This window comes from Oncorhynchus mykiss, chromosome 1 (assembly GCF_057628025.1).
Source record: "Oncorhynchus mykiss isolate SJ-2025 chromosome 1, ASM5762802v1, whole genome shotgun sequence".
Lineage (NCBI taxonomy): Eukaryota > Metazoa > Chordata > Actinopteri > Salmoniformes > Salmonidae > Oncorhynchus > Oncorhynchus mykiss.
In genome coordinates, this window is record NC_143022.1 from 65,637,404 (window position 1) to 65,657,664 (window position 20,261).

A 20,261-nucleotide genomic window follows, 5' to 3' on the forward strand; every position below is an offset into this window, starting at 1 on the left:
GTGAAGATATACCACTAACATTGAAAAAAACTGTAATACACACATTTACACCAACTCATGGGACATTGTTGGAGACAAATTGTGTTTTTTTAAAGTAGGGAGACCAAAGCACATGGTCTGGAAGCATGTGATGTGAGAAGTTCACAGAGGCCATTATTGTCTTCCTATCATGCAGCGATGCAGCAGTAATTAAATATGCCACTTATGCTTCACTGATTAATTTCCCTTCACAATTTGGTGGCTCAGCTGAATGCAGCTTTATGGGCAGAAGGGCTATATTGTAGCCATTATTGCCTCATTACTGGTTGTAAGGGCTTGGCGTGGGGGAGGGGCAGAGTGAGGGTAAAGCACCCCATGAAGACATTATGGTTGTCTCTCCAAACATAACTACACTCTCCATTGTCAGTTCTGTCTTCATTTTTCTGATGTGATGTGTTTAACTTTATTGAAGTAGGGAGCAGCTTGCTAATCTGTCAGAGAATCTAAACAACCAACAATTTAATGATGTAGTTTACAAAGAGTTTCTACGGGATTTTCTCGTTAATTCTTTGGTTGACCGTAAATTGTTAGACTTCTACAATGTCCTCCATACAGTCACTGTAATTATACCTCTCTCAGGACAGTGTCCTGCAGAAGAGCCACTTTGCTCTGCCCTCACTCCACAGAGCGATGCCTCCCTTGTGTCACTGACATGGAGAGATGCAGGTTCACTTGCCCTGCGTAGGGGCTTATCTAGGGCTAAGCTAGGGGGACGGACAAATAGCAAAGCCAGCCTCAATCCAGCCAGCCGGGCTAAGGGCACAGAAAGCCATCTGTCCCTTCTCTGTGCAATAACTGACAACAAAGGGGGTCAAACATTTAACGAGGACTGTAAAACTAGGGGACTATTCATTCTGGAGTGACAAAGAAGAGAGGAAGAGGAACAAATATTTATACTAAAACAGCAGGTTAGTGTTTTATACTAATAGTTATTTTTTTACATTACAGGCTCCTCAACCAATGTAGCTAATAGAGGATTAGGCTTTGCAGCTATTCATGTTTCCCTTGGTAATAATATTGCAAATAAGAAAACTACAGAAGTCTTATTCAACCGTAGACCTTAATCCCCTGTTCTTTTAACAACTTACAAATAAATTGCCCAATAGCCGGTTGCCCTGAGTTGACACAGACTTAGCTACCCATGTCATTGAATTTCTAAACCCTTATTGTTAGATGCAATGCAATTCCATTGAATCTACAGTACTGAATTTAATTGATGAAACTCAAGCAAGGCTTTTGGTCAAATATTGTGGGTTTGAGTATACATATATTTGCCAATGTTCTATGCCCTTGTATACGAGGAGGAACTTTTATCCACTCATTAAGATGGGCCTAATCTCATTTCATGATGTGAGAGGAATGTTTTAAAATGCTCCGATGTAATACAATGCTATGTAGGCCCTATCACACACAATTATGGGGTGGAGAGTTTTAAAGCGCACAACATAGCCTCTGAGCAAAGTCACTTGTCTCATGATAAGCTTTCAATTTCAGTATTAATATCGTTCCATTTCTTCGACAAGATCAAATTCAAAATCCTCATATTGTCCTGAGAATCAGTTAGTCAAGAGTACCTGTGTTCCCTGAAGTGTAATTCCAGTTTGGTTACAAAGATTAGATTTTTATCAACACATTTTTGTCACTGTACATGTTCAATTGTTAAATCATGCTCATGGCTGCTCCTGTGGAGCGTTTTGTTCTGTCGTCTTGAGTGGGTGCTGACATGCTAGAGGTGACTGAAATGGGTCAAAAGGGTCTTAAGCATTAACCAAACAAATCCGGGCCTATGGGATTAGGCTGGGATGTTGCTGTTTGTTGGATGCATTTAGTGTAATTATAATGACACAGAGAAGGGAATCACTCTTGTTAGGCTATATATACCCTGCTGCTCAACAACTCTTTGAATTCCTAATATTATTGTCTGCAGAAATATTATATTATTTTCTATATGGAGTGAAGATGTTTGCATTGCTTGCTGGGAATTGACCCAGGCTTGACTTAGCAATGAATGTTGAAGCAATTATAATTAAAGAATCATATACAGTACTGTTTGAATGTAAATGACATGTTATTGTCAAACTCAAACATTATTTTACCCATCACCATTGTGTGTAATCCTTGTTGCTTCCATGTCTTTCTTAGGTGTGGCATGCCGGCAAAGCGTTGTCTTCATCTATTGGTGTAGGTAAGTATCTTTGGGGCAAAGGGTGGAATTGGACCAGAAATCGGCCCTGTCATTTCTAACAAACCAGACCATTTATTTTCCTCGAGACCCCACACCGGCCCATTTATTTTCTTGAGGCCCACATTATTAGCCAGATAATGATCATTTTGTGCGAAAAACCCAAGTTAGACAGGTCCACTGGGCTAAAAATTGACCAGCCCATTTGGCATTTGCCCGAAATGCCAGATGGCCAGTCCGCTCCTGGTCAAAGGTCATGCATGACACACTTGATAAGATACAAAAAAGACAAATACAGTTATGTTTAAAGCGTTGGCGTTGTAATGGATTGTAGTTAATGAGGGGGGAGGGGGGGGGGGGGGGTGTAGGGATTGATACATTTATCATTAGGGTAAAACAAATCTGATTTTTTTTAAATCGAAATTAAAAACTTTAGAAGCCTTTTTAAACCTCAAGTACACTACAAGTTAAAATTCTCAGCAACAAAATAGTGATCAAAAATTATCCTACATCTGATTAGATTAGGGCAAGTTCTGATAGAATTTTGGATTGTGGAAAGAAGGATTCTGTCCCTTCACACTCACCGACAGAGTAAAGTAGTATGTTCATATTTGAGTGTCCCACTCCTGTCTGTCTTACATTCAGAGACATTCCTCTGTGGTTCTGGGTGTAGGATGAAGGGTACATGGGAACAGTGGGACATTGTGTTCCCACAGTGTGATATTACTAGGGTATTATTAGAGACGGTCACACAGACATCACTTGATCTCCAGCCCTGTAGGACACAAACAGCTCCTTTTGTATTTCTATCTAATCAAAGAACAGTCTCACAAGTTCTGTTTAGCTGGAACTAATGAGGGAGTCCAATGTGAACATCACACCAGCGGCAAAGCAAATTTGACCCAGTCACAGATATCAACCACTAAAACAGGATCATAATGATAAGCCTTGCATCATAGGGATAATGATAAAGAAATATGTAACTATGTATGCTTACCGGTACATGGGCACAATTAACTCTGGAGGTTTCGATTTCACTTTTAAGTGATGTGGCAAAAACCTGAGGTCAAAATCAAAGACAATTGCATTCACTGTAGGGACAACTCTCTAATCGTAAAATGACAAATTCATTGTCTCATTCATTCTGGGAAAGCCTCCACATATAGTTGTATTGATTGCATGTTACACTGGATGCATTTCAAGGGTCGTGAAGGGCTTTCTAATTTAATTTTATGACTGACTGAACAAAAATCAATTGACTATGCCAGTTTCATGTGAATTGGGTCCCTCTTTATGTCTACAGAGTGTTGTATGAAGCTGAGTGTCTAGACCGTTGATAAGTGTGAATATGTCTGACAAGGAAGGTGGGGCCTCAGAGGGGGGGCTGAATGTTACCCTCACGTTACGGCTTCTGATGCATGGGAAGGTAAACACGTCTCGTCATTGCAACATATCTCTATTCTTTTACATGATTCCGATCGTCGGATCACGTTAAAAATGTTTGAATGTCATCATTTTATTGATTTATATATTTGTTTGGTGTCTCATTGTTAACAGGAAGTGGGCAGCATAATTGGAAAGAAAGGGGAAACCGTCAAAAAGATGAGAGAGGAGGTAAGTCGTGTCCTTACAACTGTATATATATATAAAAAAAAATATTTTCTGACAAAACAAATGAAATAAAATGCTAATTTCAATAGAATTGGAATATGCTTTCGGGAAAATAGGTATTTTTTACATGACTCATGTCATGACCTAAAATGACAACTGTGTTTCTAGAGTGGCGCTCGCATCAACATTTCGGAGGGATCTTCTCCAGAGAGGATTGTTACCATCACAGGACCAACAGAGGGCATCTTCAAAGCTTTCTCTATGATCGCTGAGAAGTTTGAGGAGGTAACAAAAGACTCTGCTACCATGTAATCTGGTGTGTCCTTATGTTAATATCTTACAAGTAAAAATGCACTTAATTCCCTCACTTTGGGCCACATTTCACACAAAACTTCCTTTGACTTCAATGAATGATACAATACAAAATATTTTGTCAGGAACGTGTTAGAATTTCTGAGATTTCACCCCCTATATTTTGATAACCTGAAAACCGTCTTAACCTCTATTTCAGGACATTACAGCTGCAATGACAAACAGCACGGTAACAAGCCATCCTCCAGTGACACTCCGCCTTGTGTTCCCAGGGAGTCAGTGTGGCTCCTTGATAGGCAAAGGAGGCTCCAAGATCAAGGAGATCAGAGAGGTAGAAGAAGCTAGGCCCGAAGCATCTCTCAATTACTTTCTGTCTCTCTTGACAACAATTTTGTCCTAGCGGGAGCTCATTTGATTTAGCCTGGTCCCAGATCTGTTTGTGCTGTATAGCCAACTAATGACTGTAGGAGTTGTTTATACAGCATATATCTGGGATCAGGCTACATTTGATGATCCCATCCTAACCTTTCAATCACCCAATGAAACAGCCTCAAGTAAATGAATTACAATGAAGCACCAGCACCACGCAACACTATTCAGGGAGACTGATAAGCCTGGAGTACCAAACAATGTGGCCAAGCAAACATTCGTATTCATCCATGGAATTGGGTGCTAAATCCTCATAGTAAACATAGTACATTAACTATGAAGGAGGATTGCACTCTCCAAGTAATTGGGTGTCAAATATTTATGTTGACATAATCTCGGAACACAGAAACCAAATCTTGTGTGTGCACTGGCTAGCAATGTCACAAGAGACTAATTTGTACAACATATACATTGTGCATGTCAAAAAAATAAACACAAATTCAGACATTGTACAGTTATATAGGAATAATACATGATCAAAAGGAATCTTTTGACAAATGATGGCCTCTCTTTGTAATTGACTCCCATTGTATGTGATGTTCAGACCACAGGTGCTCAGGTGCAGGTTGCAGGGGACATGCTGCCAGAATCCACTGAGAGAGCTGTCACTATCTCAGGCACTCCTCAGGCCATCACACAGTGTGTCAGACACATCTGCTCTGTCATTCTGGAAGTAAGCCAGCCAATACAATTAACGTACAGTATTATTATAGCATCCAATTGTTCAAATTTATATCCAGACCTGAAACGACTCAAGGATTGATAATTATGGTATCTAACTACACCATAATAATTGTGACTACAGCCATATCAGGGCCTAAGAAACAATGGGATCTAACTAGTTGCAGTTGGTAGTGATGTGTTTGTCTGATCAGTCATTGCTGTTTGTTGGTTGGTTGTGTCTTCAGTCACCGCCCAAAGGAGCAACTATCCCATATCGCCCCAAGACCATGCCAGGAGCCGGCCATCCAGTATTTCAACAACAACAACAACAACAACAACATGCTTCACAAGTGAGTTTTTTGTTGTTGTTGTCTGTACAAAAGTTACACTTGAATACAATACAGTAAGATAAAAATATATATATACACATCAGCCCCTTGGCGCTGATGATTGGCAAGTGATGGCAGGTGATCAAATAGCCTTCTAAGGTTGATGATGTTATGTTCAGGAAATGTACGATAACCTTGTTCAAAAAGCCTGCATGTCCATTAGAATTGTTTATGTGTCTGTATATCCCAATTCATTCCTTGAAAATGATAGACAAGAACCTGTTACATGACGATGGAAGGCTGGAAGGACAGCTACTAGCCACATAATGTTGTTGTTGTATATTCATTACCATACCTGCTTGTAATTAAAGACGTCATTAAAATGAGCTCTGGGAAAAATTCAAACTAGGCACTCATTCCGCTCATTCTAGGAATTTCATGGAAATGAATTGCATTTCCTGTTATTCCAATTAAAATGTAGATTCTGCATCTTCCTGGCCTTTTTTGATTCCGAGTAATCAAGTTAAGAAATGTAATTGGGGTTCAGGCTACAAAAACATTCGGAGATGTCACGCAATGTCACGCAAAAACATCCAGTGCATCTTTTCACCACTAGAGGGAAGCATCCGCATATATTGACGTCTCTCCGCTGTTTGTAGAATGTGAGTGGCCAGATGTGAAATTGCTGCTACAGCCAGTTGACTTTAAACATCTATAGTCTCCGGTCAGAGCTGTCATATAATTACACAGCAGTTAGTAAGCACATCGCCACGTTACAAATGACGGCAATGTACAGATGGGCATCAACGCTAGACAAAATACGGCACTTAAACCTCTCGCTTTGCCATGTGGCATTATCCGTTATGGCTCCCATTTTACATACAGACAAATCCATTATGACCTTTCACAAATGTGTGTATCCGATTGGACATCCTAGGCAAAGCGAAACCAAAAAAAAATGAAATGGGTAACCTTTCGATTAAATTAGGTGGATCGAAACATAGACGTAGTAGTAGCTACAGATTGTGGGAATGTGACCAAAGCAGCATGGGACATACATCAAATCCTCATGTGTTGCAACCATTTAGAAAATAATCATAACGGGACAAGAGGAGAAATGGTCAAACAGTTATAATACCCCACTCCTGTATCCCATTTTTGCAGGCCTTCACAATTCAAGGACAGTATGCGTATCCACATCAAGATGTAAGTGCATTTGTCTGATCCAATAACACCCACCCCAATGACCCACTCCTGCCCACAACCACCACCAACTTCCAAGCCACCACTATGCCCTCAGTGCACTCATTAGCAAGGAGGAAACATTAACACTATCCTGTACTGTGGTGTTTATTAACACTAGCATAGCAGCTTGCTTTGTTTCAGAAGAGTGTGAGAAAAGAAAGGGACCATGACAAAATAAGCTAACGGTAACTTGGCACCTCTTGCTCATAGAAATACCACATCTAATATTGAAGAATCTCATCACTTCCATGACAAGCCAGCATAATTCTGATTCTGATGTCAAACGTCGAATTCTTCACCAAACTAACACACATTCTGAACTCTGTGTTTGAATTTAAGATTGGCTCTGTATTGTAGCTCTAGCTGTCAGCTCCGCTGAAATAATCCAGTTTGATTGGTTAGTTCTAACTTCCTTCCTACCCTGCAGTTGACCAAGCTTCACCAGTTGGCTATGCAGCATATCCCCCTCCCTTCCCTTGGGCAAAGCAACCCTACCTTCCCTGGTACGTACCCAAGGCTCCCTGGGAAAGTCCATCTTATCCCTCTCTCTCTCTCTCTCTCTCTCTCTCTCTCTCTCTGCTCCTCTTTCTTCTTCTGTGCTCATCACACCAATCAAAAACCCTCTTCTGCTTCTGGAAAGACCACGTCTTCTTTTACATGTTTAGGTTTTTACTGTATGTCTGTAAAGATAGAGCCATTTTGACGAGGTGGTAGCCTACATCTTACAGAACCCTCATCTCACAGACCCCTCTCCTTAACCTTGGCAACGATTCTCCTCTGTCTCTAACGTCCTCCCTACCACCCCCTGACCTATACCACCCCATGTATTCTATCCCACAACAAAGAAGCAGCCAACCGAGAAAAAAAAACACAATATTCAAACAGTGAGAATTATTGAATTATTCCAATTGTTTGATAAATAAATAAAAAAGACAGGGTATTGCTGAACATGTATGCATTCCAAAGGATACATTCACAGATTGAAATGCTAAGGTATATTATTAATCTATCATTATGTATAATTGTATGCATTTTATAATCACAGCTGTTAAGTCGCTTTGTGCTTTCATGTTAGATGTACATGCAATGTGATTTGAAGTCTTTAATTAAAGGTGACCAAATAATTGTTGAATGTCATGTCTCAGGGATCATACATATACAGTGACATGCAATGCCACGAATTTCAGTGCATACGGAAACAGTGCTATGTCCTACTCTGCAGGAATGGATGCCTCTGTCGCCACAAGTTCTCAGGAGCTGGCGATACCCAACGACGTAAGTCTTGCTCAGTCTTATCAGCGTCATACAAGGTACAGACTACAGATCGAAGTCATTTAGGCACCGGTTCTGCTGCTCTCAAACAGAGAAGGACAGCTGAAATGGATTGTTGTTGTTGTTGTGATACGGAAGCCAACTGAATGCTGTCTCTTTACATGATGTTCTATTCTTATCTTCAGGACAGATCTCCAATTGTCACATGTCCAAGCTGACGAGAATATTTTTCAGAGTTCCAAATGGTGGAGATAACATTATGGAGGGTGCAGATGTTTTAATTGGACTGATAATCCACGAGAGAAACGTGTGACACATCTTTTGACTTCAATTTGTCACTTTCCTATCTTTTCCTCCTCAGTTTATTGGCAGCATAATTGGCAGACAAGGCAGCAAGATCAATGAGATTCGCCAGGTGTCAGGAGCTCACATCAAGATAGCCAGTGCCACGGACGGATCGCCCATGCGCCAAGTCACAATCATAGGCTCTCCTACCAGCATCAGTGTGGCACACTACCTCATCAATGTCAGGTAAGACTGCCTCACTACCTCTAACAGGTCAGTTGTGAGTTGTGACCCATGAGGCACTACAGTACATGACAGGCAACTGACAAGACCCAACTGAAAATAGAGAACAAAACAGGCAAGATAGTCAAACAACGTAAAACAGTCTAACAACAGACACGACAGTCAAACAACAGACAATATAGTCAATGTAACAGTGTTGACAGGAAGGAAGGATGGAATTGTTTTGTTTTAGGGAAAAGCATTACATATTATCTAAGTGCCTTGGGGTCTACATACAATCTAGTGATCCAAACTCACAAAAGCATGAACACTTTTTTGTCTTACTGCTTTTAACACATAACATTCCTCATTTGATTATTTTTTTCCCTTTCTCTCACTCTCCTCCCATGCTTTACCCATTCTCTTCCTGCCTTTCTTTGGATATGCCTCCCCTTAACTCCTTTGCTGAACCCTACCTTCCCATCTTCTCCCAACCCCATCCTTTCCAAAAATGGCTACCTTCCCTGTATCTGTTTACAGCTTAGAGATGGCTAAATACACCATGCAGGCTGCTTCCTCTGCGTCATCTGTTGACCTCAACAATATGAGCTTCTCTCAGTCTGCTCCCACTGTCTCCACACCCACCTCTATGGCTGTCATGGCCGCCACCACCCAAGTCCCTGGCACCATTAACATGCACTCCCCCTCCACCTTACAGTCCATCCCCACCCAGCACTATGCTGTCCCCGTTTCCAGTCTGCTTGGCATGAAAACGCTCCCTATGCTGGCTATGCACCCAGCAGCTGCCTCAGGGCTCCTGCAAGGTCTATCCCCTTACACCACTAAGATTCCTACTGCTGGCATGAAAAAACCTGAGCGCCAGAAGTTTGCCCCATATTGACATATGGGATAAGAATTGAATTCCCCTTCCAAAAACACGCTTGGGGTCAGTACTGCATAACACTTGTTCCCTGTTGCAAAGCTTGATTAAGATATATTGACTGTATGCAGAGGCCTCATGCCCGTAGGGGGGACAGGGGCGTGTTCCCCCTCAGATTTGTCTCGTTGAAAAATATGTTGTTGTTTCTCTGTGATACTACTAGCCACCTAGCAATTTTATGAAGTTGGCTTTAGGTAGCACAGATAGGTTCCCAATCTCCTACCCTCATTACTAGCTACCAAGAAGCCATTTCAGGATATAAATAAAGTTAGAGTAGCTCGTGTGCAAGGTTTCCTGCTGGCAAGATTGCTACACCTTAGAAAAGCAAGCAGTTGCTAAATGTACTGAATAAAACTCACATGAATTTAAATATTTTACCCAGACTTTAGCAGAGCAGCAGAAAAGCATATAAGAGGTATGCTGAGATGTGCTGAAAAAAATAAACATATTTTTGGCATATAATTAAGCATAATGATTATTCTCTAGTTTGCAGGATAAACCTTTCAGCTGTTTCACACACACACACACACACACACACACACACACACACACACACACACACACACACACACACACACACACACACACACACACACACACACACACACACACACAGTAGTGTCACAGTAGTGTAACAGTATTGTTTGCAACTGTAACTAAAGCGAAATACCTACTTGTGTATCAGAACATACGCAACAATAAACAGGCATTTCTCAAGCTTACAGTATGTGATGCACAGAAACAGCTGATCCTTCCAGCAGAACAGTTTTTTTGAATCGCTGTAAACAGTTTGCCAATGATGTGGTTAGGAAAAAGCCAGTTCCAAACCAGAATTGACGTTGTACCAGCTGCATTCTATCGGTAGGGTAACTGTTAGGTAACACTTTACTTGACACCGAAGTGTCAAGTATTATGACATGGCCATAACCATGCCATAATATGTCATAACAGCTGACATAATGTGTCATAACCTGTTATAATATGGTCATAACACTGTCATGACCCATATATTTACACCTCTTGTGACATATATTGCGTTATTTTATGGCTGGTTATGACACCTACATCAGAGTGTCAAAACCCACATTTATTCAAATGAGTTTTTTCACTGCCAAGATGTTTCCTTTTGTTTGAATGTTTCCTTCTTAAATCCTTTGTTGTTGTGGTAATATATTTTTGTTACAGTCATGCTTATTTTTTATCGTCATTTTTCAAAAACGATCTCGTAGAAAATGAAGTTTATTGCACTGCCGTGAAGCATGATGACCTCCCTGTGACACTTTACGTGGACTAAGAAAATACAATTTATGAAACTGTCACGAAGCATCACGACCATCATAATCATACAAGCCAGATCGGCCTATCACGTACATGCCCTTATATCAGTCATCAATCAAAAAGAGGGTGTCTTGTCCTGCTCCTGCAATCGGATCGTGCATTCATCCCAGTCATCAGCAACAGAGCATTGGGGTAGGTGCACGTCCGACATCAATGTGTGCGCAATTCAAATTCTAATTGAACATGGTCCATTTTGTATATTTTTTATATCACATACATAAACATACTGTTGACACGTAGGCCAGGATGTAATGGAATGTTTTGCCTTGTGTGGTAGCTTTTGAGTGTTTTGACAGGTGTCATAACCAGCCATAAAATAACACAATATATGTCACAACAGGTCTAAATCTATTTATTATAACAGGTTGTGACAAGTTATGTCAGCTGTTATGACATATTATGACATGTTTATGACCGCGAACGTGAACATTTATGTCGCTGGTTGTCAAGTAAAGTTATTACAGTGAAGTTTACTGTAACAATGGTTTTTCCGCTTGGTCATGTTTTTTCCTCCTCCTCCAATAGGCTCTCGTCAGTGGTTACAGACTTGGGTGCTCTGTAGTATTGTTGCACATGCAGTGCTGATGGGATTACTCTAAAGCCGCGTTGGATTCTTGTGGCTTTGAATCTACACAAAAATCCTGTAGAGTGGGACTGGCCTAACTAATTCCTATAGTTCTGTTTTTTTGCCGCTTGGTTTTCTCCAGAACTGAAGTCAAAATGAACAAACCTCTACAGTCCAATTCATATTCCACTCTGCTCTCAATATCTGTGGTTGATGCAGCACACTATTGTAACCACGTTATGTTTATGCTCGTGTTTTTAATTAGGTTCTACTCTTAGTTTTGTTGATGAGCTCTTATGATTTGTTATATTTGTCCCAGACATGAAATTACTTTTAAATAAATCAAGCTTTTTACGAATACAAATTAGTCATTTCTCCTTTTTTATTGCACAGCAAAATCAAACACGTTACACACTTGAGATTAGACTACCCCTCAGTATTAGTAATTACTGTTTTCATCTACAGTATCTTTCTCCTTCACATGAAGAGTGAGCCATAATTCAGATATGGCAGGGCTGTGCACAGACCTTTCAGGGGACAGGTGCTCAAAATGAAAAAGCCCAGGTGTTAATCAACTGTTCTGCTGCTGTGACAGTACTGTTGATATTTAAACGAGGTAGCTAGCTACCTACACGCACTCGACATGTCTCAAGCCATGCATGTTTGAATACTGGGCACCCGCAATCTCCTGCAGGGCAGACTGGGAAACAGGCACAACCGGGCGCACTCGAGCTCTGTACAGGGCAGATCAACAGGAGCAACCAACAGACTGGGTGGGGCAGGGCAAACATGATGACATCACGACAACTTGCGAACGGTGGGTTCTGAACAACAACGTTAAAAAATCTATACGTAACATTTTTGTTTGGGGGAAATATACCACTATCCAAAAGGGCGCTTTGGAGACTGGAAGGCCTAAGGGGCATGTGCTCTGCACAGGTAGAGCCCTATCTGTGCACATGCCTGTCTGCCTGAGATATGGTATGGTAATTTAGTCGACATGCCTTTCCACTTTGCTAGACTATTTTTCAATAATTCATTGTATATTAACGTCTGGGTTATTTTTGTCAAAATAACCTTTCTCTAGGAACTAAGCCACATTTATATATACCGTAGCATTCCTATGGGGGAAAATTGTATAGAGTTGCATGACACAGTATTCAAGATATGGAGTTTCAAGACTGTTATATCTTGGCTAGAGTTTGTCATAAGACTTTCTGAACATACTGTTGGGTTCTGGGAATATGAAATGTTACTTATTAATTGCACTGATGGAGTGATAAGGTTGAGGGTCTGAAACAGAAGTCAAGGGTTATAGGAGGAAGGCATATAGTGTGTGCTAACTAAGCTTGGAATGTGTTGAGTGCAGGGAAGCGATTACATGTGGCAGGCATGGGGAGACGGGTGGCGATCTTAGAAATGAACAAATGGCACTGGGGGTGAGAGGGTAATGTATAACGTTTACATTATGTCAGGATATGTTATTGTTAGCCACCAGGGATCATCTGGGAGGAGGAGAGACACAGTCTGGTATCAATAACCATGACAGGCTTGAGTTGGGGAGGAGTGAGCACTTTGGGGTAGAGGTCAGGACAGATGAAGTGAGGAAGAACAGATATCACTAAGGTTCTGTCTAGCAGCAGGGATGCATTGGCTGTTCAGTTGTGGAGGAGGAGACTCAGCCTAGGAGAAAGGGTTAAATATCAGTGCTTGTGTGAAATGTTTTTTTTTTGTCTGAATTACAGCTGTAACGACCCTTTGGGATGAATTAAACCTTGTTAAGCTTCTCTAGTGTCCGTGAGTTATTTACTCTGAAAAATAAGAACCTAACAATACCATACAAAGTCTAATATATACAGCTAACTGCCAAAATAATGGAAACATCTGAGTAAATCAGGGATGGAAACTATATTGAAAGCAGGTGCTTCCACACATGTTGGGTCCTGAGTTAATTAAGCAATTAACATCCCATCATGCTTAGGGTCATGTACTGTATAAAATGATGGGCAGGCCATTATTTTGGCTACCATGGCTATGTCCCCATAGGATGACAATGCCCCCATCCAGAGGGCACGACTGGTCACTGAATAGTTTGATGAGCATGAAAACGATGTAAACCATATGCCTTGGCCGTCTCAGTCACCACATGTGAAGTAAACACTTATGGAAGATTCTGGAGCAGGGGCTGAGACAGCGTTTTCCACCACCATCAACAACCAAATGATGCCATTCCTCCAGACACTTGTAGAATCTATGCCAAGGTGCATTGAAGCTGTTTTGTCTCATGGTGCCCCTGTTAAAACCCTTTATGTTGGTGTTTGCTTTATTTTGTCAGTTACTTTCTACAGCTCGGCATTCAACACCATAGTACCCTCCAAGCTCGTCATCAAGCTCGAGACCCTGGGTCTCGACCCCGCCCTGTGCAACTGGGTACTGGACTTCCTGACGGGCCGCCCCCAGGTGGTGAGGGTAGGCAACAACATCTCCTCCCCGCTGATCCTCAACACTGGGGCCCCACAAGGGTGCGTTCTGAGCCCTCTCCTGTACTCCCTGTTCACCCACGACTGCGTGGCCACGCACGCCTCCAACTCAATCATCAAGTTTGCGGACGACACAACAGTGGTAGGCTTGATTACCAACAACGACGAGACGGCCTACAGGGAGGAGGTGAGGGCCCTCAGAGTGTGGTGTCAGGAAAATAACCTCACACTCAACGTCAACAAAACTAAGGAGATGATTGTGGACTTCAGGAAACAGCAGAGGGAACACCCCCCTATCCACATCGATGGAACAGTAGTGGAGAGGGTAGCAAGTTTTAAGTTCCTCGGCATACACATCACAGACAAACTGAATTGGTCCACTCACACAGACAGCATTGTGAAGAAGGCGCAGCAGCGCCTCTTCAACCTCAGGAGGCTGAAGAAATTCAGCTTGTCACCAAAAGCACTCACAAACTTCTACAGATGCACAATCGAGAGCATCCTGGCGGGCTGTATCAACGCCTGGTACGGCAACTGCTCCGCCCTCAACCGTAAGGCTCTCCAGAGGGTAGTGAGGTCTGCACAACGCATCACCGGGGGCAAACTACCTGCCCTCCAGGACACCTATACCACCCGATGTCACAGGAAGGCCATAAAGATCATCAAGGACATCAACCACCCGAGCCACTGCCTGTTCACCCCGCTATCATCCAGAAGGCGAGGTCAGTACAGGTGCATCAAAGCTGGGACCGAGAGACTGAAAAACAGCTTCTATCTCAAGGCCATCAGACTGTTAAACAGCCACCACTAACATTGAGTGGCTGCTGCCAACACACTGACACTGACTCAACTCCAGCCACTTTAATAATGGGAATTGATGGGAAATGATGTAAATATATCACTAGCCACTTTAAACAATGCTACCTTATATAATGTTACTTACCCTACATTATTCATCTCATATGCATACGTATATACTGTACTCTATATCATTGACTGTATCCTTATGTAATACATGTATCACTAGCCACTTTAACTATGCCACTTTGTTTACATACTCATCTCATATGTATATACTGTACTCGATACCATCTACTGTATCTTGCCTATGCTGCTCTGTACCATCACTCATTCATATATCCTTATGTACATATTCTTTATCCCCTTACACTGTGTACAAGACAGTAGTTTTGGAATTGTTAGTTAGATTACTTGTTATTACTGCATTGTCGGAACTAGAAGCACAAGCATTTCGCTACACTCGCATTAACATCTGCTAACCATGTGTATGTGACAAATAAAATTTGATTTGATTTGATTTACTTGTAGTTCAGGTTGGCGCATGATTGGATACGCAAACCTTTTAAAGATACTATACACATTGTTTTGCTAATAGAGTACCCTGGAGTCTCACTGGTGAAATCTCTGTTTAGACACACCTACAGTACTAATTTCAAGTTTTTTTTTTTTTTTTTTTTTACAGACCTACTCATTGAAGGGTTCTTCTTTCTTTTTTACTATTTTCTACATTGTAGAATAATAGTGAAGTCATCAAAATTATTAAATAACACACCTGGAATCATGTGGTAACCAAAAAAAAGTGTTAAACAAATCAAAATATATTTTATATTTGAGATTCTTCAAAGTAGCCACCCTTTGCCCTGATGACAGCTTTGCACACAATGTAGAAAATAGTCAAATTAAATAAAAACCCTTGATTGAGTAGCTGTGTCCAAACTTTTGACTGGTACTGTTTATCTCTGGCTGACTCTTGTGTACTATGTATTTGCATTTTTGGTTGGTCACAAATAGCGTATCTGTCAACACCCTAATCAAAAGGTGTTGGGATCATTAAACATGTATCATTTAATAATATGGCTTACTGTCAAAGTATATGTGCTGTACCTGTAAGCTACAAACAGTAGGCAAACTTTTTTCAATACTATATTTGTTTTGATGATCTGGGCTTAACCCAAAACATCAAATGAATATTCAACACATAAAAATGTCCTCTCGAGTGCTACAGGAACAGCTTTCTCTTGTCTGGCCTATTCAAGCATGCTGCTTTCAATGGCCAGGTATACTGTAGTCCTCACTGTTTCTCTGCCCTCTTCCTTTCAAGAATGAACCCTTGTGCCACTGCATACAGTGTACTAAGAAAATATTCAGACTCCTTGACTTTTTACACATTTTGTTACGTTACAGCCTTATTCTAAAATTGATTAAATAGTTTTTATCCCCCTCATTAATTTACACACAATACCCCATGACGACAAAGCAAAAACAGTTTATGTTTTCTAATTTATATTAAAAAATACATTTAAAAAAATCAAATTTACATAAGTGTTCAGACCCTTTACTCAGTACTTTTGCACCTTTGGCAGCGATTACAGCCTTGAGGCTTCTTGGGTTTGACGCTACAAGCTTGGCACACCTGTATTTGGGTAGTTTCTCCCATTCTTCTCTGCAGATCCTCTCAAGCTCTATCAGGTTGGATGGGGAGTGCCACTTGCATAGCTATTTTCAGTTCTCTCCAGAGATGTTAGATTGGGTTCAAGTCTGGCTCTGGCTGAGCCACTCAAGGACATTCAGAGACTTGTACCGAAGCCACTCCCGCATTGAGTTGGCTGTGTGCTTAGGGTCTGTGTACTTTGCTCCGTTCATCTTTGCCTCGTTCCTGACTAGTCTCCCAGTCCCTGCTGCTGAAAAGTATCCGCACAGCATGAAGATGCCACCACCATGCTTCACAATAGAGATGGTATTGGCCAGGTGATGAGCAGTGTCAGGTTTCCTCCAGGCCAAATAGTTCAATTTTGGTTTCATCAGACAAGAGAATCTTGTTTCTCATGGTCTGAGAGTATTTTAGATGCCTTTTGGCAAACTCCAAGCGGGCTGTCATGTGCATTTTACTGAGGAGTAGCTTCCGTCTGGCCACTCTACCATAAAGGTGGTGGTGCAGAGTTGGTTGTCCTTCAGGAAGTTTCTCCCATCTCTACAGACGAACTCTGGAGCTCTGTCAGAGTGACCATTGGGTTCTTGGTCAACTCTCTGACCAAGGCTTTTCTCCCCCGATTGCTCAGATTGGCTGGGCGGCCAGCTCTAGGAAGTGTCTTGGTTGTTCCAAACTTCTTCCATTTTAGAAGGATGGAGGCCACTGTGTTCTATTGGACCTTCAATGCTGAGGAATGTTTTTGGTACCCTTCCCCAGATCTGTGCCTCGACACAATCCCTTCGACCTCACGCCTTGTTTTTTTCTCTGACATGCACTGTCAACTGTGGGACCAGATGTGTGCCTTTCCAAATCACGTCCAATCAGTTTAATTTATCATAGATGGACTCTAATCAAGTTGTAGAAACATCTCAAGGATGATCAATGGAAACAAGGTGCACCTGAACTCAATTTCGAGTCTTATAGCAAAGTGTCTGAATGATTAAAGTTGAAGTCGGAAGTTTACATGCACTTAGGTTGGAGTCATTAAAACTTGTTTTTCAACCACTCTACAAATTTCTTGTTAACAAACTATAGTTTTGGCAAGTTGGTTAGGACATCTACTTTGTGCATTAGACAACTCATTTTTCCAACAATTCTTTACAGACAGATTATTTCACCTATGATTCACTGTATCACAATTCCAGTGGGTCAGAAGTTTACAAACACTAAGTTGACTGTGCCTTTAGAAGCTTCTGATAGGCTAATTGACATCATTTGAGTCAATTGGAGGTGTACCTGTGGATGTATTTCAAGTCCTACCTTCAAACTCAGTGCCTCTTTGCTTGACATCATGGGAAAATCAAAAGAAATCTGCCAAGACCTCATCCTTGGGAGCAATTTCCAAACTCCTGAAGGTACCACCTTCATCTATACAAACAATAGTATGCAAGTATAAACACCATAGGACCACGCAGCTATCATACCGCTCAGGAAGGAGACTTATTTTGTCTCCTAGAGATGAACGTACTTTGGTGTGAAAAGTGCAAATCAATCCCAGAACAACAGCAAAGGACCTTGTAAAGATGCTGGAGGAAACAGGTACAAAAGTATCTATATCCACAGTAAAACAAGTGCTATATCGACATAACCTGAAAGGCCGCTCAGCAAGGAAGAAGCCACTGCTCCAAAACCCCCATAAAAAAAGCCGGAAAACAGTTTGCAAATGCACATGAGGACAAAGATTATACTTTTTGGAGAAATGTCCTCTGGTGGTCTGATGAAACAAAAATAGGACTGTTCGGCCATACTGGCTGTTTGGAGGAAAAAGGAGGAGGCTTGCCAGCAGAAACACACCATCCCAACCGTGAAGCACGGTGGTGCCAGCATTATGTTGTGAGGGTGCTTTGCTGCAGGAGGGACTGGTGCACTTCACAAAATAGATGGAAATTTGAGGATGGAAAAATACGTGGATATATTGAAGCAACATCCCAAGACATCAGTCAGGAAGTGAAAGCTTGGTCGCAAATGGGTCTTCCAAATGGACAATGACCCCACGCACACTTCCAAAGTTATGGCAAAATGGCTTAAGGACAACAAAGTCAAGGTATTGGAGTGGCCATCACAAAGCTCTGACCTCAATCCCATAGAAAATGTGTGGACAGAACTGAATAATCGTGTGTGCGAGCAAGGAGGCCTACAAACCTGACGCCATTACACCAGCTCTGTCAGGAGGAATGGCAAAAAATTCACCCAAATTATTGTGGGAAGCTTGTGGAAGGCTACCCGAAACGTTTGACCCAAGTTAAACAATTTAAAGGCAATGCTACCAAATACTATTTGAGTGTATGAAAACTTCTGACACACTGGGAATGTGATGAAAGAAATGAAAGCTGAAATAAATCATTCTCTCTCTACTATTATTCTAAGATTTCACATTCTTAAAATAAAGTGGTGATCCTAACTGACCTAAGACAGGGAATTTTTACTCTGATTAAATGTCAGGAATTGTGAAAAACTGAGTTGAAATGTATTTGGCTAAGGTATATGTTAACTTCCGACTTCAACTGTATGTAAATAAGGTATTTCTGTTTTTTTATTTTTAATACATTTGCAAAAACTTTTGCTTTGTCATTCTGAGGTATTGTGCGTGTACATTTTCTTTATTTGATCCATTTTAGGATAAGGCTGTAATGTAACAAAATGTGGAAAAAGTGAAGGGGTCTGAATACTTTCCGAATGCACTGGACACACTGACTTCAGAAAGTATTCACACCCCTTGACTTGTTTCACATTTTGTTGTGATAAAGAATGAATTTAAAAAATATATTAAATTGAATAATTTGTCAGTGGCCTACACACAATAGCCCATAATGTCAAAGTGGGGTTATTTTAAAAATTTTTACAAATCATACCAAGTATAAAGGTTACATTTCTTCATTCAACATGCATTCAATCCCTTTTTTTAATGGCAAGCCTAAATAAGTTCAGGAGTGAAAATGTGCTTAGCAAGTCACAAAATAAGTTACATTGGCTCACTCTGTGTGCAATAATAGGGTTTAAAATGATTTTTGAATTACTGCCTCATCTCTGTACCCCATCTGTACCTCATCTGTAAGGTCCCTCAGTCGAGCAGCGAATTTATTTCAAACACAGATTCAACCACAAAGACCAGAGAGGTTTTCCAAAGTCTCGCAAACAAAAAAGCAGACGTTGAATATCCCTTTAAGCATGGTGAGATTATTAATTACACTTTGGATGGTGTATCGATACACTCAGTCACTGCAAATATACAAGCATTCTTCCTAACCCGGAGGGGAAGGAATCCGCTCAAAGATTTCACCAATGGTGATTTTAAAATGGAATGGAGCTCAGTGACCTGTATTCATGGATACCAAGGGAAACTAGGCTTCACCAAAAATGTTACCAATAAAAGAAGATAAATTATAAAATAAGTTCTCTTTCGTCTCTCTCTGTGTTTCCATAATATTCCGTCATTTCGCAAGGGGCTGAATCTCACCTGAGAAATCACCAGAGCGAGCGAACAGTGCCCCCATCTGTCTCAGTATGTATAGCTGTTGTTATGATTGCTGTCTGAACCAAAGCGTATAACATTTTGGTGCTGTAGCATTTGATTGATTGATGCCAGCAATCATTTGGCCTTTATTTGCCAAGCTGAGCTCAACTGTGGGTTGTCCTGGTGCAACAAAACATCCCCCAAGGGAGTGCAGTTTGGATTGGGCTTCAGACCAATCAGATCACTTCCTAAGGAAAATGTAATTTTCAGAAAAACATGTCTGTTTCTGGTCTGCTTGTGTTGATGTCCTTCAGTAGCTAGCCTGCTAAATCAGCCCTTTTCTAAGCCATGGATGGAGATGGGGATTTGAACTTGTGGTTTTGACTTAATTCTGTTTACAGGCC

At 41.1% G+C, this 20,261-nt stretch overlaps 1 protein-coding gene across 7 annotated transcripts; it reads left to right on the plus strand.

Moving 5' to 3' along the window:
• Positions 1-398: 398 nt before the first annotated feature.
• On the plus strand, positions 399-15,230 carry LOC110526533 (poly(rC)-binding protein 3). 7 transcript variants are annotated; one of them, XM_036982202.2, is made up of 13 exons: positions 399-947; positions 2,182-2,224; positions 3,525-3,647; positions 3,779-3,835; positions 4,001-4,117; positions 4,344-4,475; positions 5,118-5,246; positions 5,482-5,586; positions 6,730-6,771; positions 7,238-7,313; positions 8,033-8,085; positions 8,444-8,613; positions 11,393-11,796. In XM_036982202.2, the coding sequence occupies exons 3-13, from the start codon at positions 3,570-3,572 to the stop codon at positions 11,427-11,429; spliced, it is 996 nt and encodes a 331-aa protein (XP_036838097.1). In that variant the 5' UTR covers positions 399-947; positions 2,182-2,224; positions 3,525-3,569; the 3' UTR covers positions 11,430-11,796. The 7 variants fall into 7 exon arrangements, 4 of the variants coding, with proteins under 4 accessions (XP_036838097.1, XP_090093052.1, XP_036838064.1 ...); XM_090236926.1 differs by lacking the exon at positions 11,393-11,796 and adding an exon at positions 13,768-15,230 and having other exon boundaries at positions 411-947; XM_036982169.2 differs by having other exon boundaries at positions 411-947; positions 9,130-11,796.
• Positions 15,231-20,261: the final 5,031 nt, after the last annotated feature.